We start from the raw sequence: 18,810 nt of genomic DNA, 5'->3' as shown, positions 1-18,810 counted from the left end.
AATGTTACTAAACTTATCTGTCTCCTTAAATGCACGAGGGTGACACCGACCCAAGTTACAGGTCAGATCTGTGAAGAGGTGATCCTGCTCACAGTAACAAGGCAGGTTTTTCCAGATGTTCTTCTTGGGCAATGAAAGAAAGATACAATATATGTTTGTGTATTTATATGATATATTTGAGGCAAAGGAGCATTCCGGGTGAAGCAGTGAGGTGCAGGCGGCGCTCCATCCACCAAAAAGTTACATAATGCATCTTTAATGTTTACATCAATGGTTATTTGTTTCTTCAAGGTTCAAATACACTTACAGTATACATTAACACATACATAGGAATTTATGCTCTACATGGAAATTAGTATTTAAATGAATTGTATCAAACAGTGCAAAAACATATACTGTAGTGCATTAATTTGTTTAAAAGTTAAGCTCACTATAACTCAAGCACTCGAAACGACAACAGTTCGGCAAAAATAATGTCACGGCACAAATGTCAAAAATCACGACATTTTCTGTGTTTGGCAAATACAAATAAACCCGACGCTTTAATCACGAGCCCACTTTTCTCCTGGGAGCGCTCGCCACATATTTCTGAGTCTCCATGGCACCGGGGCGCGCGTTACCGGTCAGATCTGTGGAGAGACTCGCGGTGATATTTTTGGATTATAATGGATGATATTTGATTAAATGCCAAATGTGGAATTCTATACTGTGGAACGTAATCAGGCGAAGCAATAACATCTCCATGAAGACAAGAACGGGGCGCACTCCCTCCAGAAAAGTTACATGGTGCAACTTTACGTCGACTCCTCTTGGGATGACAGGTGCCGGTTGCATCGGGCGTCCATTCTCAAAGCGTTTCTGATCGAGCTATCAAAGAAGAAGTACGATAAAAAGCACATTCTAAGTTCTGAAAGCGAACGGAAAGACGTGGGCGTAAATGTTCCCGAAATAACGTCCTGCTGCGGTTCAATAGAGAAGGTCCAGTGCCGCGACGGTGGGTTCCTCGGGCTTCTTCATCTCCGGTTTGGGCCGCTTGATCCGGCTCATGGCGACCACCCCGCAGGCGGCGACGTGGGTCACTACGCTGCCCACGACCAGGAAGAAGGAATAGTCCAGCCCGTCGGCGACCACCACCAGGACGAAGAGCCTCTCCTCGAAGTTGGCGACTCCCTCCGTCAGACGATGGTGCTTCATGGCCGCAATGAAGCAAAGAACTCCCAGCGACCCGAGCAGAGCTGAGAGGGAGGATTGGACGTGAGAGTGTGGGTGTTACAGTTGTGTGTGTGTGTGTGTGTGTGTGTTTCAGCTGTACCTGCGACGAGGTTCCACAGGTAGAGCCCCTTGTGGCCCTTGATGCTCTGGTAGGGGACCTTGCGCGCGTTGTAAATGCTGAAAGACAAACTGACCACAGCGAAGGCCATGGATGCGAGCAGGAAGAGGATCACCATGACGTGCAGTCCGGTGTTGAGCGTCCGCACGAGTTTGGGGAAAACTGAAACACAAAATGTCGTGGAATGGTCTCCGTGGGCAACGTGACAGGCCTGAGTTTTAATAAATGTCAATGTATAATAGATGGATCTTTCTTTGAATAATAACATAAGTATGATAGTAGGATATGTGTCTTTTGCTGGTTGATGTAGAACAATCTAAACACACAGTAAATCTCAGTAGATTTCACCTGTGGAACTTGAACTTGTAACACAAGTGTGTGTGTATCACATGTCTGTGGTCTGGAGGGGCAAATGACACTTTTCATGTCATGAAATAGAAAGATTTGATTTAACCCTTTTGAGAATAGTGTGATGTTAGCTAATGTCTAATCTGGAATAGACATTAGACATTAGAATAATCTGGAATCTCTCATTACTCATCTTATTACGGGTGAGGTGCACGAGTGAGGTGCACGAGTGCACGAGTGAGGTGCACGAGTGAGGTAGAATGTGCTGTGTAGATGTGTACATTTAGCACAGATTTATTTATAACAATGGAAATGTGTTTTAATGCCTTTTATATCTGTGGTGGGATTTAGAAATGCCCAACCAGGGACAGGAGTTGGAAATAAGCACTGGCTATAAACTTTGTATGCATCACATTGGCTGCAAGCTTTGTTTTGTAACTATGTATGATTGCATCATAAATACATACATACATACATACATACATACATACATACAATCTTCTATTAAGAGTGTTTTTACAAGAGTTTTGTTTATAAGAGTTCTTCTAATTAAGAGTGTTTTTGAAACTTCCTTTAAGTGATCTGTCCTTTTCCTCTGTATCTACCTGCGTTGCAACAATGAAATTTCCCCATGTATGGACAATAAAATAATATCTTATCTTATCTTACATACATAAAATAAAAATGGTCCTGTATTAGTATATGTTGTTTTAAAGCCTTCTACACTATTTAAGCTAAATCTGTAGTTCAACAACACAAACATGAATACTTCTTTGAACACTTGGATCACATCCTGAGTGCAGTTTAAGTCCTTACTGTAGATCTTGGAGCGTCTGTTCCCAAGTCCGCAGTTCTTGGTTTTCCCTCCTCGGAATAATCCGTAGTAAATGTGTCCCATGAACTGCTCCATCTCCGGGTTTGAAGCGTTCACTATCTCTGCGCCGGTTTTGCACAGAATCCTCCCTGTGACCCAGCGCTCTGTGGACATGGCCACGACCAGCAGGACCACGGAGCCCACACAGAGCACCGAGGCCGCGGAGAACGTGATCTGTTTCCACACTGAAGGCATCTTACGGGCCCATGGTGCCCCGAGGAGAGAGACGGGAGGCCGGGCAGCGACCGCGGAGTGCGCTCCACCACCACCATGAGTTTACCGTGGAGTTTAGACTCAAAACTAAAGCATGGTTTAGGGAGAAGTAAAAGACTGCTGATGATGAGATGGTGCGTGTGGTGAGCGGCAGGAGAGAAGCAGAAACCGAATCTCTTACCGGGGGTAACCTTATCCCACTGTGAGCCACTCTGCCTTCTCTAATTCATGGATAGAACTGACCTTTACGTTGGCATTTCAACTGGATTGTAAAAATCCACTGACCCTGTTCCAATTAATTATACTGTTGCAAAAGATTAATATTACTTCAGCAGCCAAAAGGTCATGGTGCCATCAACACTTACAGGGTAGAGGATGATGTCAGTAATAGGCTTTGAATCCTTACATTTACATCACTTTAAATAGTGAAATTCAATGTAAATCTTAATCTAGATGTTGTGAATGCAAAGTAACGTGACAAGTGTCGAGTGGGTGAGTTTGGCGCCCCCTGCCGTCTGTTACTATAGTGACCCCTGGTGCGTGATGACGTAGCCGCTGGCGCAGCCTCGCGGCAGCAGAGCTCGATGACCAAGATGGCGGACTTACTGTCGTCCAGTCTGAGCGAAGAGACAGAAAAGGATAAAGAAGACCGAGAGAGGAGCCGGAGACATGCCAGAACGAACCAGAACAAAGCCGGGGGCGGCATCACGGAAACGCTGGGCTTCAAGACCAAACCTGGAGATAGTAAAGCCAAGAAAGGCAGCCTCTCCGGTGAGTGAGCTAGCCTGCTCCTAACACTGTTTATACTCCCATGTTATCACTGTCATGTCACTGCCTTTGACTCTATTATAACTTACTTGTAATACAGTCTTAAATGCACAGAATGTATTTGATTATTTGTCACGACAAACTGCGCAGGTGCAGGTGTTTTCCTTCAGGTTCGCCAGCCTTGGGCGCACGGGCCGTTCACGTGAACTTTATAATTCTGTTCATTTGACATGTTTTAATTCATTGGAGTCTGAGAGTTGCAAAGCAGCTTCTCTGTTACGTAACATGACTGTGGTAATACCTGTACTTACATCATAGATGTAATACTTGTACTTGCTTCACTGGGATAATACTTGTACTTCCAGTCCTGCTGTCGGGGAGCACGGTGTTCCCGAGAGTTCTTTATGCTCAAAACAACACTTTTTCATTTTGTTTTGTTAATTGTCTCTTTGCATTGCCAGATTTGGTAAAAACCCATAGACACTAAATATCTAAGTAAATAAAACAAGTAAATATTTGCACACTGTTGTGGGCGGGGCTACAACTCAAAGGCTCTTGTCTTCAGAATCAGAATGAACATACTTCACAAATATAGGAACTTAAAACAATGAATAATGAATATGTCAAAAGAGAAACAATTTTAATCTGCTATGGATAAAAATGACATCAAGCTATAAGATAAAAAATAGAAATAAAAAAAAAATAGGCTTAATATGTGCACAAGTTTACAGTTGAGTTTACATATGTAGTGCAGAAAGTGCAGCGAGTGATTAAATTATGGTTAAAGTGACAGTGTTTAGACGTGTTCATGAGTCCCACGTTCTGCTCCAGCTCTGTTTACACAAAGCTCATTTTCTTTGACTGTAGACAGTTATTCCCTGTGAATGATTCATTTTAAAAAGTCACCTGGGGACAAGCTGGGGGAAAAAACAAAGATCTTTTCCTTTCCGCAAATAGAAATAATGACCATAAACGACTGCGCTTCCCCAAATATTGCTAAAAGCCACATTAAAACCATTATTATTATCATTTAAGATAAGATAAGATATTCCTTTATTGTCCTACATGGGGAAAATTCATTGTTGCAACGCAGGTAGATACAGAGGTAGATACAGAAGAACAGATCACTTATAGGAAGTTTGAAAAACACTTTCAGTAGAAGATCTCCTATAAACAAAAACTCCCATAGACAAAACCTCCCATTTCCCAACAAGGGATGGAGGGGAAAAATAATAAAGATAAAAATACATAAATACCCTTGCACGTGATCACGACAGTAATTACACATGAATATGTGTCACGACGGCACTTGGATTGCACATGAATTTCACAGTAATTGCACTTTATTTTTATAATTTATATTTATAACTTTTTTACAATTATATAATTATAATATAATTATATAATACACAATTATAATTTTAGATTTTATAACCGCTCAGCAATGTCCTGCACATTACAGGACGTTTACATCCATCTTGACGCATGTTTCCTGTGACTAAAGCCTCAGTTCCAGCATCTAAATGGAAGACAAGGATCTAGCACATCGAACCTCCACTTTGAACAACCAGTATTTCAGTTGCCTGGACAACCTGCGTACGCTTTGTGAGGCCACTTGCTTGAATATAAATGTGTGGCGTTGGCAAAGCCCATTCAGTTGCCAGTAGCGGCGACGTGTTAACCTGCGAGTCATTTGTACAATTCAGGTACAAAAGGAAGCACATTTAATCTATGTGGAGTTGGTTACGAATATGATAAAACCAGACAAAATGAGTGACATACTTAAAAAACACGGTAAACTTCACGTTGACCAACTGCGTTCGCCCTCATTTGTTCAGTCCATCGTTTTTCAAAACTGATGTCATAATTGGCTTGTCTTGCAGACCTTTCTCTGCTGAGGTTCATCACCACAGAGCTGACCCGAGGCTACTTCCTGGAACACAACGAGGCCAAATATACGGAGCGACGGGAGAAGGTCTACACCTGCCTCCGCATCCCCAAAGAGCTGGAGAAGGTGACCGCCCGGCCGCCCTCTGCGTTTGTCTCGTCCTTTTGAATCCGTTCTCGTCTCTGATGCCGTCTTCCGTCTGTCGCGCCTCTTTTCAGTTGATGGTGTTCGGCTTCTTCCTGTGCCTGGACGCCTTCCTCTACGTGTTCACCCTGTTACCGCTCAGAGTGATCCTCGCGCTTCTGAGACTCGTCACCGTGCCGTGCTGCGGTCTCAGGTGGGTCGCTGCGACGTGCCGGGCGAGGCTGCAGCGGCGGTCGTGATGGTTCGCTCGCAGTTGGAGTAGGCGCGCTAATCAAATGGCAAAGGCGACAGTTATAGAATGTTCATTGTAAACCACTAAATAACCTGTCTTTTTGTGGGGAAAGAAGAAAAAAAACTGCTAACCCTCAAGCTTTCTGAAATGTATGGAATTCTTGAATTAGTTCAGCAGTTCAGATTTATGTCTTCTCTCAAATGTCTTTGATCTTGGCCTGTCTGAAATCAGCACACGGAACATAATCATACTTTAAGTCGCAAATCTAATTGTACTTGTAATCCTTGTCAGAAAAAGAAAAAAATGTGCTGCCCTAATTTATATATCTTTCTATTTGCCTTTAAAATTTAAAAAGTTGAGATTTAAGTACCAGACATATGTGAAACAACTGTAAAACATTTTCTCTCTTATAACCCTGTTCTAGTCTTGTTCCCTCATCAAAAACATACGTGGAGTAACATTTGGCTTCATTCACTTCAGTTTGATGAATCCTGGCTAGAAAGTTCTCTCCAGATCTGTTGTATGAATGAATGAATTTCTCCCATCTAATCACGATCAGTACAACTGCATGCTGAGACCCGGAAGTGAGAGGCAGCTTGAAATGCATTGAAATCATGGATCTGTGTTTATCTTAAACTGTGCGTAATTCCCTCCGCAGCCAGTAGTTGACATCAAAACACAGGTACTCCCGTGGGAAACGGCGGAAATCCAACTTTATTATTATTATTATTATAATTTTTTTTCTTTTTGTTTTTAAGATCATGAGATGCCAAAGGTGTTCAAGATTTTTCTCTCTTTAAGATATATATTTCAAAATATATATTTTCAAAAACATACCTAGATTTGTATTTCCTTCATGCTTTGTTTGATGAATCCTGTTCGAACGCATTTTCCACTCCACAAAAACACTTGAAGATATTTCAATCGAAAAATCAAAAATCGACCTTTTGTACGTGTGTTTCTTGTGATTACGCTGCTGGGCGTGTTTATGTCCCAGAATGCAAAGCAGACAAGTACAAACAGACTGTTAAAAATAAATACCGGTTTAGTTTTACATGGTATGTTTACTACAGAAACAGACTGTGGTGCACTAAGTGGGACGGATATGCGTCCTATTAGCCATGTGATTCGGATTTAATTTGTTTATTTTTGTTCATTTCTCTTAATGCTGATAAAATTTGAAATCTCCTGCTTTGAGAGCAATCTCCCGCTTTTTTATACGTTATCTCCCCCTGGGATGGTAAATAAATTTGGAAGTATGTTTTTTGTTGTTTTAAAACATGAGAGCCAAAGTAAAGTTACTCAAGAGCACGTTTAAAAGCCAACAGCAATAATAATGCATCATATTTTATCTCATTAATTCAAACCCTATCCTGCATAACTGCTGTACAAAGCCGGTCAGCTGACAGTAGACTTCCTGTGTCTTTTCCCAGCGGTTCACGTCTGCTGCAGCCGGCCCAGGTGTGCGACGTGCTCAAAGGTTTCATCATGGTGCTGTGCTACTCCATGATGAGTTACGTGGACTACGCCATGATGTACCACCTCATACGGGGCCAGTCGGTCATCAAGCTCTACATCATCTACAATATGCTGGAGGTACGGAAAAGCACCCGGTGCCCGTGGGCGTGTGTGCCAGGCGCCGCACTAATGCTGCTCTCGTCATGCTCAGGTGGCAGATCGTCTCTTCTCCTCCTTCGGCCAGGACATTTTGGACGCTCTGTACTGGACCGCGACGGAGCCAAAGGAAAAGAAGAGGGCCCACATAGGAGTGATCCCACACTTCCTCATGGCCGTGCTCTATGTCTGTATCCATCACTCGTTAAGGGTCCGCATAGGTTGGTTATAGGTTGGCATGAACAATTGTGCTGAATATAACTTGGTTTCATTTAATTTAATTTTACTTTATTTTGTTTTATTTTATTTGTAATTTTTGATTTCATTTTAAATTTTAATTTAAAAAATATATTTTGTGTGTTCTGATTTGATTTTGTTTTATTTTGTTGTGTATTATTATTATTATTTTGGGACATTTTACTTACACATTTACTCACTACATTTTATTTATTTTATTTTATTTGGACAGAGCGATTACTTTGGACAAACCAGATATGACTCAGGTGTCAGTTCATTTTTTATTCTTTTTTTTGTGTTTGTTAGTTTTGTGTTTTTTCTTTTATTATTGTTTCTGGAATATTTAGCAATTATTTTTAAAATTTTACTTACTACATTTTATTTATTTAATTTGATATGGACATAGCGATTACATTGGACAATCCACATTGTGTCTTAGCAATAATGCTCATTTTCCATTGTCCATTGGAGGCATTTAGAACAAATCAATTCAAAAACATGATACGTTACTAAAGGTATTGCAGGTAAACAAACATAACAACATGAATTTCACTCAGAATGATCACGTGTGCGATTCATAGTAGGACTGCATGATTATGGGAAAAATATAACTCTTGATTTGTCATGCGATTCACTTTATGTGTTCCGGAGTGACTCGTCCCTTATATTTATCATATAATCCAGACATTTTAAATGACGATTTTCCTTAACATCAGCCAAGTTCTCCACGCCATCCTTATTATGGTCCAGGCCACGACTCTCAACGTCGCCTTCAACTCGCACAACAAGTCCCTGCTGACCATCATGATGTCCAACAACGTGAGTAGTGACGCGTTACAGGCCGAGCGGAACCATCAAAGCGTAAACCTTGACGTTCTGTGCTCGTTTTACAGTTTGTGGAAATCAAAGGAAGTGTCTTCAAGAAGTTCGAAAAGAATAACCTGTTCCAGATGTCAAATAGTGGTGAGTGCAATGTGACTACTTTACCTGCTGTTATTGTGTAAAAAGAGTGTTAATGCAGGATTTAATGTTTTGTTTTTTAAGACATAAAGGAGAGATTCACCAATTACATCCTCCTGCTCATTGTGTGTCTGAGAAACATGGAGCAGTTTTCATGGAACGGCGGTAAACGACGACTATAACTGTTATTTTTACACCAACAGTCAATCACTCTAAAGCACTAATGCACTACTGTCGTGTGTGTGTGTCTCTGTGTCTCTGTGTCTCTGTGTGCGTCTGTGTGCTCAGACCACTTGTGGGTGCTGTTCCCTGATGTGGTCATGGTCATCGCCTCTGAGGTGGCGGTGGATGTGGTAAAACACGCCTTTATCACCAAATTCAACAACATCAGTGCGGACGTGAGTCAACTTTAAACATTCAAGTGTGACTGTGGCAGGGGTGTCGAGGCAGGGGTGTGTCGGGTGTGGAAGTGGTGTGTGTCAGGTTGAGAGACTGAGTTTGACCTTTTGTTGTCACGCTCTCAGTTTTTGACTGGTCTTGACTACGCCACAAGGCTGAAAATGAACATTTGCACTAAATACTGTCAATGACATGAAAAAGACGAGGGACTCCTAGAGAAGGCTACAGTCACACCATGTACAGTCTAGAAACAAAAAGGAGACGTTGATTTGGTGTTCTGAAAGAAAGTTTAAAAATAGCATAATTTGGTGGTGGAAAAAAGAATAACAATAATTTTATAATAATAATTAAACTGCGCTTGCTATATGCTACTATATAAATGGTTATTGATGAGACGAGTGCTTAGGGACCGTCATCAAATGTGTAGCCGGAGCCGAGACGAGAGTACTTAGGGACCATCATCAAATAGCAAAACGAAAAATGGAATGGAACGTCAAATAGAGCGGTACAATTTGAATAACACAATAAATACACCATGATGGACACCACACTAACCTTTATTTTTCCATCAGAAGCTTAATACATATTTTTTGTGAGTGTAATGACAATTAATATGTAAATGAGACTCCTGCAAATAGTCATCTGATTGATGATATGGAAGAAAGTTGTAAATAAGGCCATCTGACTTTGTGTTGATTAATTTGTTCAACAACTAATTTTATTTGCAAGTTTTCTGTTTTATTTTTAAAAAAAAAAAATTAAAAAGTGTTTAAAACTTAATTTGTTAAGAGTTTTTTTTAAAAATAGAATGTTAACAAATACATATTAAATAAATTATCGTGTTATATCAATGGAAAATATTGATTGTTAGTCACTTTCGTGTTTTGCTATGCAATTATCAAATTGCTATACAAATTTGGAAAAATTAACCGATTGTTTAGCAGCACCGCTATAGAAAAATCCTTAATCTGAGCCTTGTGGTATAACTCGCATGGTTTGGTATAACTCGCATGGTTTGGTATAACTCACATGGTTTAGTATAACTCACATGGTTTGGTATAACTCACATGGTTTGGTATAACTCACATGGTTTGGTATAACTCACATGGTTTGGTATAACTCACATGGTTTGGTATAACTCACATGGTTTGGGATAACTCACATGGTTTGGTATAACTCGCATGGTTTAGTATAACTCACATGGTTATGTAAGGAATGCCAGGTGAACAGGAAGGATTAACCCCTTTAACCTCGGCGTGTCAAACCTAATCACACAAACCTCACACACAGATGTCACTTTGAATCTCAGAGCGGGTTAATGATGATAAATAACAGGGTTTTTAATGCTTCAATCCTCCAGGTTTATGGTGAATATCGGGCAAGTCTTGCCTTTGATCTTGTGAGCAGTCGCCAGAAAAATGTGAGTTATGCAGGATTTATAGAGTGTAAGCTCACGCATGACATGTGTGTGTGAAGATGAAAGATAACCGTGTGTTCCACAGGCTTATACCGACTACAGCGACTCTGTGTCCAGGAGAATGGGCTTCATTCCTCTTCCGTTAGCTTTGCTGGTCAGTCATCGTTACACTCTGTCTCATGTTTTATAGTGTAATGCTAATTATACACCTCTTGTTGGTTCTTACAGTTGATCCGTGTCGTGACTAGTTCAGTGAAGATCCAGGGGTCGCTCTCTTTAATGTGTGTTCTACTCTTCTATCTGGGGTAAATAAACGGAAACATTTCACACACAAATCTGAAAAGCCTGATACAGAATGTCGATGTTTGGAAATATAAGTGAAATGTGTTTTAATTCACAGTTCACATCTTCAGACTGATATAATTGAGTGTCTGCGTCATAAAGCAGACTATATGTTCTTGTATTCTCATATATTTTTTCCATATCAGGATTTTTGACGCGTTTCAACTCCTTGACAATTTAAACGATTTCAACAAGTTATACCTCTTTACGCTCGCTTTCACCGCCTTAGGGGCTATTGCTTTTGACATTTGAAGATCTTGTACTTTTTTCAGTATTTTCAAAAGTTAATTTCTAATGCTAACGCTAACTTCTCTACAGGGAGGAGGGGGTGCAGCCAGGTCACTGAGGTGCTCTCTCCCTTTCTCCCTGCTCAGGTCTGCGTTCAGCACGATCTTGCAATTTGTCAGGACAAACAACTATTTGAGTTGCAAACTACGCAATCATGAACTGTGAATTATTATTGAGCGTCGTTGGTATGCCGCAAAACGCAGCTGAAAACATGGACGGGCGTGAAGGCGGCCGCTCGGGAAGGCGAGAGCCATCATCGCCGCTAGCGCGGCTTTAATATAATTTATTGTCAATTAAATCAGACTTTTTATCTTAAGTAGTACTACCAGTACTACTTACACACATGTTGTACTTTTACGCAAGAACGCAGACACTCGCAATGGCTTCAGCCATTGCACATTATCTAGTTATCAAATGGTCCACTGTTCAATTATCTCATGTCTTTTATTTATTGTTTATTAGGTCTGAGAGTTTTACCCTTTTACTCTTTCCTATGTTTTATTGTCGATGTTGCGTACTTCTCTTGGTGTAACTAAAATAACTTGTTGCATCGATTCAAACAGTAATTGTCCGACCTAATTCCCATGTCTCCGTGGTTATGTCTCAAACCCTTGTGTGCATGTGCAGGATGATCACGCTGAAGGTGCTGAACAGTATCGTGCTGCTGGGCACTTCCTGCTTGTTCGTCAAAGAAGCCAACATGGAGGAGAAGCTGTGCGACCCGCCTCCGTCCGCCGCGTCCAGTCGAGCCAACTCCAGAGCTCACCGGGTCAAGCTCGTTCACACGTTGCCTCAGCAGGGTAACCTTTAATCGTCACGTCTCTTTACGTAGCGGCTCAAGACGTCTTCTGACCCGTCCCCTTCTCTCTGTCCTCAGAAGCTGCAGCGGATCGAGGGGGGCCAACGCCGTCCTCTGTCAGCCCGCCCCTGTCCAGCGTGACCAGCAGCCCCTCCCCCGCCATCCCCAAAAGCGATTCGGACGTGTTCCTCACCACGCCCGACGGAGACGACGAGGGCAAGATCGTGAATGCGGACGTGGGCCTCGGAGGGGACGCGAGGCCCAAAACCCCAAAGAAAGACCTGCTGGAGATCGACCGTTTCACCATATGTGGCAACCGCATAGATTGAGCGCCATGGCGACGGTCTGAATCAGGGAGCTCAGCGGGGTCACGCAGTCAGGCTGGACTTGTACTTTTGCACCTGACCCTGGACTATTTATTTATTTATTTCTGATCAAACCTGCCAAGGAGTAAAGCTGTCACTGCGAGGCCAGGAGTGACTGTTCCCAGCAGTGTCTCAGCAGAGTGACTGTCCCCAGTGGTGTCTCAGCAGAGTGACCGTTCTCTGCAGAGTGACCGTTCTCTGCAGAGTGACCGTTCTCTGCAGAGTGACTGTCCTCAGCAGTGTCTCAGCAGAGTGACTGTCCCCAGCAGAGTGACTGTCCCCAGCAGAGTGACTGTCCCCAGCAGAGTGACCGTTCTCTGCAGAGTGACTGTCCCCAGTGGTGTCTCAGCAGAGTGACTGTCCCCAGCAGAGTGACTGTTCCCAGCAGTGTCTCAGCAGAGTGACTGTCCCCAGCAGAGTGACTGTCCCCAGCGGTGTCTCAGCAGAGTGACTGTCCCCAGCGGTGTCTCAGCAGAGTGACTGTCCCCAGCGGTGTCTCAGCAGAGTGACTGTCCCCAGCGGTGTCTCAGCAGAGTGACTCTTCTCAGCGGTGTGTCAACAGAGTGACTGTCCTCAGCAGTGTGTCAACAGAGTGACTGTCCTCAGCAGTGTGTCAACAGAGTGACTGTCCTCAGCAGTGTGTCAACAGAGTGACTGTCCTTAGCAGTGTGTCAACAGAGTGACTGTCCTCTGCAGTGTCTCAACAGAGTGACTGTTCCCTGCAGAGTGACTGTTCCCTGCAGAGTGACTGTTCCCTGCAGAGTGACTGTTCCCTGCAGAGTGACTGTTCCCTGCAGAGTGACTGTGGGCACTCAGGTGTGACCCGGGTGAGGACAGGACGTGTTCTAAAGCACAAGTGTGGTGGGCAGTGCTGGGTGAAGGGCAGATCAGGCAGTTTTTAATTTTATAAAAACTTTGGAAATCATTTTTAGAATAAATTTCTGATATTTTTTCAAAAAACTTCTCCAGGACTGAACTCACCACTGTAGTCATGACGACAGCAGGTGTAGTCACTGCTGCACATTGGGCTTTGTGCACGTGTCATATTTGTTGTGTTGCCAAGTAAGATGATCATTCTCAGCACATCTGCTCCGGACGTTTGTACAAGTCAAACAAAACCATCATCTTATTGGACTAAAACCTGTTTACACTAAACTATATGAACCAATGGGACGTTCTGAGGCAAAATGTAAAGAATACATTTTGTTTCCGACACAAATCAAGCTACTGCTGGAAGACCCCCGCGTCGTCACGCCGATGACACCAAACATAGTTATTAATCCGACCTCATGATGCTCTGCAGTTGAACAGTTTGTATTAGAGTTATTCAGTCAGAAATGTGGTGAAAGTGACCAAAGCATGTATGACGAGGACAAACCTGGCGCCCCGGATTTACAGCAATCACTTTATTCACTTTCACCGAATCGTGTCCGTTTGAAGTGAACAACTGTATGAATCTGCCTCGTTTTCATAACCCGACATTTGATATCGATCATGAACGCGCAGCCGCAAACGACGACTGTTCTGTTGGCGTTCGATCCGTTTTTTTCTGGTTCTATTCAGAGAACTTGACTTGGCTTGGCCTGTTGCGATGGCGACTCGCGTTTTTGGAGACGATTGACGTGGAAGAGTGCGTTTTGAGTGCCAGTCTGACAGTCTGAAGCGCGTGAATGGAGCCAACACCAACACGCCATCCGACTCGACGGTCACGTTTACGGCGGCGAGAGAATAAAGACTTTTGCTTTTAACTAGTGTCTCAGAGCTTTTTTGTGATTTGTTCCCGGGTTGTTTTTGTTTGAGTGGACGTCGCCGTGGGAACAGAGCCGCTTTTGATCGTCGGGGGAAGACAGCGGCCCACTGTTCGGCTCCAGGGTCGCTCAGAACCGCGTCCGTCCTCTCGTTCTTACGTAACAATGAGAATATCAAAACCCTGGGAAATGTGCAGAGGATACGGCGAGATCTTACCGAGTGTTTGGGTCTGTATTCCTCAAATAAACTGAGCGAATACCGTATTTTCTGGAGTATAAGTCGCACCGGAGTATAAGTCGCACCAGCCAAAAAATGCATAATAGAGAAGAAAAGAAGCATACAAGTTGCACTGGAGTATGAAATGCGGTTGCAAGTGTGAAAATAACAAATAATATCACATATAAGTCGCTCCGGAGTATAAGTGTATAAGTATAAATATAAGTCGCACCCCGTCCAAAACATTCATTACAGTTTTTATCCATTGCTTTGGGCAATTTCACGAAACAGAAATTACATTCTCAAAACCACACGTGCAAACCTCCAAACCACTGGGCATTGGCATTTCTCATTCCTTTAATCAAATTGCAATTGTTTTAGAAACTCCTTGCAAATGACAAGTACAATCGCCTACAGCTTGCACACATTTCAAATGATTTAGCACATCTGTGCAAATGGTTAGGTACAATTGCCTTCAGCCCAATTACCAATTGAATACATCTTGCTGGTCTAAACTGACCAGTTGACTTCTCAGTCAAGTGGTTGTTAGCTGCAAAACATGTTGGCATAATTTCCTTCTGTACATCATCACCTGCAGAATAGTTCACTCCACTGTCACAATGGTTCAGGCACATAATACCTTGAAAAACATCATGATATATTATATACTGTAATATGGATCTCTTGGATCATCGGCTTCATTTTTTCAGGTGCAACTAGAACTTTACTAATCAAGGGGGAGTTTCTCACATCCGATCACCAATCACTCAGTCATTTTAGTTAGCTGACAGGTGCTATCCAGGAGTATAAATGATTCCATCAAACATCTAGGGCTTGACAAAGTTCAGTACAGTTGACAAGGTTGAACATGGAAGCACCAAACGAGCAGCTGCTTGTTCACGGAAGAGGAGGAAGAGGAGCACGGGTGCGTGGTGGTGGAGTAGGGGGAAGAGGACAAAGACAACCAGTACCAGATGAAATTGGGGCTACTCTTGTGGACCATGTGGTCAACCATGGCCTCACAATGGCAGAGGCAGGTCGTAGAGTTCAGCCTCACGTGCCACGCTCTACAGTGTCCTCCATCATTCTAACATTCCGCAGGGAAAACAGGTATGTGCTCAGTCAACTATTGAATTATTGGTGGTGGAGTTACTAACAGTAGTTTCCAAATGTATTGAACTAAAGTAAAAGTAAAACCTCTAAATACAAATAGTAATAGTGTCTATTTGTGAACTCTAATGTCTAGGATTGGAAGACAACCTGCTGCAGGTGGCAGAAGAACACTTTTTTGTGAACAGCAGGAACTGGAAATTGTTAATTTTGTCGTGGCCAACAATGTCATTACCCTGCGACAAATCCGGACCACAATCCTGGAGGACAATGCTGGCATCTTTGAAAATGTAAATGCTGTCAGCATCTCCACAATTAACAGGGTCCTGATTAAACATCAGATGACCATGAAGCAATTATACAAAGTTCCATTCGAAAGGAACTCTGAGAGAACGAAGGAGCTGCTCTTTCAGTATGTACAGGTAAAGTATTGTGCACTACGCATAGTATATTGTACAGTCTTATGAGTTGAATATCATTATGACCTGTTAGCAGTGGAGCATAGAGCCCAGGTTATTGAACTTGCAGAGAACAGAACATTTCCATGTAATTTGTTGATTCTGATTCTGCTGCATAACCAATTTACAGTAATATTATGTTTACTGTATTGCAGAGAATAATGGAGCTGGAGGAGAATGAGAACCCTCAAACCCTGTTTTTTGTTGACAAAGCTGGGTTCAATGTCGCCAAAGGACGACGGCGTGGCCGGAATGCCACCGGGCAACGGTGGATGTCCCAGGACAGGGCGGGGGCAACATCACAATGTTCCAAGTATCGGCCCATTCCAAGTATCGGCCCATACAACACCCAGAAGCTCCTGGTGTTCTTAGACCGCCTTTACGTTGATCTTTTCCCTCTACATGAGGGGGGTTTGGTAGGGCCTTACTTGCCGACATATGTGATTGTGTGGGACAATGTCAACTTTCCCCGTGCCCCGCTCATCAGGGCGTGGTTGGATGCCCATCAAAGGATGGTGATGGTGCTCCTAGCCCCTTACTCCCCATTTCTAAATCCTATTGAGGAGTTTTTTCAGCTTAGAGGTGGAGGGTCTACGAGCATCGGGCTCTAAATCAGAGGTTCCTCCTCCAAGCAATGGATGCTGCTTGTGAGGATGTAACGGCTGATCATTGCAGGGGATGGTTGTGGCATGCACGCCGATTCTTCCCACGTTGCATTGCAAGGGAGAACATAAGATGCGATGTAGATGAGAATCTGTGGCCAGACAGACGTGAGCGTGGGACTGAGCAGGAGAGTGAGGACGAAGACTCAAGACTTCCTTTTCTTCTGTATGTTTTGTTACAGTAGTGTAGGCTGTACTTCATTTTAGTGTTCATGTTTTTGTTTGACAGTGTTTTTTGCTGTAGACCATTTCCATGGCATGAGTCCAATACAGTTCGTCATGTGAAACCTTGTTGCCTCCTCTTGAATTTGTTTCTGTTTGATACACATAGTATTCTGGACAGAAAACATCTACTACAGTAACATTCAGTGTCAAAGGACTAAGCCAAGATTGAAATGTGCACATGAGGGATATTTCTATGGTCCACTGACATACTGACATACTGACAAAACATCTAAACGTTTTGACCTGCAGTGCTTAATCAATGCCAAAGGGACTTTTCGTTTTGGGGGCACTAACTATTTGAAAAGGAATTAGATTTAATTGATGAGTTGTCTGTTTTGAGAGAGCTATGACCTTTTGCAGGTGCCATAGTGTTTTGATAAACCATCTAGGTTATTTTGGCAAATATATTTAAAGCTTGGAGAATGTCCTTTTCTTTTCGGGAAGGAACTTTTCATTTTGGGGGCACTGACTATTTTTATGAGAAAATGATTTGGTTTTGAAGCTTGACTTAACTGTTTTGGGTGAGATATGACCTTTTGAAGATGATCTATGTAGTTGTGCTGAACCATATAGGTTATTCTGCCAAATGCTTAAGAGCGTTGAGAATGTAATTTCGGTTTCGTGAAATTGCCCAAAGCAATGGATAAAAACTGTAATACACAATATGACAAATCTACTTTGAACATCGACATCGGTCTCATACATTTGTATGTTTGGTAAAAGTGCTATATATATATGTTTATGTTTATTCCTTGTAACCAATCTGATGTTCTAATTGATGGTTTTCAAACTAGCAGTTTATATGTGTCATAATTAACACATAACATGAACAAACATCATCATGCAGGACTTGAAATTAATCATATTCTACAACCTTTCCATTATCATTGAGAAGATCATTTACAAAAATAATACTTTTTCCAAGCAAATGTTTCCCAAAAGAAAGGCTTTCACTAATACACGATAAGCCTGTTTTAGGATTTAACTCCGTACGCTTAGGAGTTACAATGGACTTCTCCTTTAGTTATTCCATCTGATAAAAGGAAACTCTCAGGCTGCTCCATGTGCTGGACGTGTGTGACCCGTGTTTTCGGAATTAGCGAAAGGGGAGAGTGAAGAACATAGTGAAGAACATAAAAGAGAAAAAAATTTCCACTACATCGTCCAGCCCAAACTACAAAGGGGATGACAGTGGAGTAAGCACTACCCATCCATATGTTCACATCAATATATAATACATCAGCTCAATATAAGCTTAAATAAACATATACTATTATAACGGTGACAAACACAGACTAAATGTTAACAAAAGGACACTTAAAACAAAGGATTACGAGGGATGACTGACCTCTTCTCAACACGGGATTAACAAAAGGGAAGAGGAAGTCACGACCCTCCAATGTGTACGAGTGTCGCCAAGGGAAACGCATGAAGAAGATGTAGAGAGCCGACCAAGACGGCGCAGTAAATCAAATACTAGGTATGTTCAATGCAATACTAAACAAAAATTATAACAGTTTTGTGTAATTATAATACACTTATATATAGACTGGTTACACATATAAATACAGCTGTAACTCTCTTTCCAGTCAGATGGATGCAACCAAATCTTTTTATCTGGTTTATGAAATTTGAAGCATCAACATGAATAGACTGCGTCTTTTACACTAGGACTAGTAGTAGTAGCAGTAGTAGTAGTAGTAGTAGTAGTAGTAGTAGCAGTAGCAGTAGCAGTAGCAGTAGTAGTGTAGTAGTAGTAGCAGTAGTAGTAGTAGTAGTAGCAGTAGTAGTAGTAGTAGTAGTTGAATAAATGCAGGGTTCATATTGTGAAACAATAACACCTCCATGAGAGATGAATCAAAAGAAAGACAAAAGTTACGTAGTCCAGCTTTATTACATGATGTAAACTACACATGTTGTAGCCCAGGAGTGTCCAAACATGTTTCACTGAGGGCCACATTTTGGGAGCAGAGGGCCACAAACAATCTGACAATGAAGTAAACATTTCAACAAGTTTTGCATTTGACATAGTTGTGATGCCTTCACACCTTTAATACGACTTGGAACATTAATATTAACATAAACATGTTTGAATTTGTCCCATTTGACAGTATACATATTACTTTTTGTTGTTTGGGCCAATTTAGCAGGAAACCTAAGGGCCAACAAAAA

The 18,810-nt window shown here is 42.1% G+C and overlaps 2 protein-coding genes across 2 annotated transcripts; one reads left to right on the top strand and one right to left on the bottom strand.

Annotated features, from left to right (window-relative positions):
* Positions 1-952: 952 nt before the first annotated feature.
* clrn2 (clarin 2) lies at positions 953-2,917 on the bottom strand. The gene is made up of 3 exons (XM_072463366.1): positions 2,495-2,917; positions 1,313-1,492; positions 953-1,235 (listed from the first exon to the last, which is right to left on the bottom strand). The coding sequence occupies exons 1-3, from the start codon at positions 2,745-2,747 to the stop codon at positions 967-969; spliced, it is 702 nt and encodes a 233-aa protein (XP_072319467.1). The 5' UTR covers positions 2,748-2,917; the 3' UTR covers positions 953-966.
* A 348-nt stretch (positions 2,918-3,265) lies between these two features.
* tapt1b (transmembrane anterior posterior transformation 1b) lies at positions 3,266-13,891 on the top strand. Its single transcript, XM_072462220.1, has 14 exons — positions 3,266-3,536; positions 5,417-5,547; positions 5,640-5,758; positions 7,231-7,393; positions 7,467-7,602; positions 8,370-8,467; positions 8,542-8,611; positions 8,693-8,773; positions 8,897-9,006; positions 10,368-10,427; positions 10,510-10,578; positions 10,653-10,729; positions 11,682-11,854; positions 11,932-13,891. The coding sequence occupies exons 1-14, from the start codon at positions 3,350-3,352 to the stop codon at positions 12,180-12,182; spliced, it is 1,725 nt and encodes a 574-aa protein (XP_072318321.1). The 5' UTR covers positions 3,266-3,349; the 3' UTR covers positions 12,183-13,891.
* Positions 13,892-18,810: the final 4,919 nt, after the last annotated feature.

This window comes from Eucyclogobius newberryi, unplaced genomic scaffold (genome assembly GCF_026437365.1).
Source record: "Eucyclogobius newberryi isolate DKJ021-1_F unplaced genomic scaffold, fEucNew1.0.hap1 SCAF_4, whole genome shotgun sequence".
NCBI lineage: Eukaryota > Metazoa > Chordata > Actinopteri > Gobiiformes > Gobiidae > Eucyclogobius > Eucyclogobius newberryi.
The sequence above is the reverse complement of the archived record's forward strand: the minus strand, read 5'-3'. Positions and strand labels throughout refer to the sequence as shown.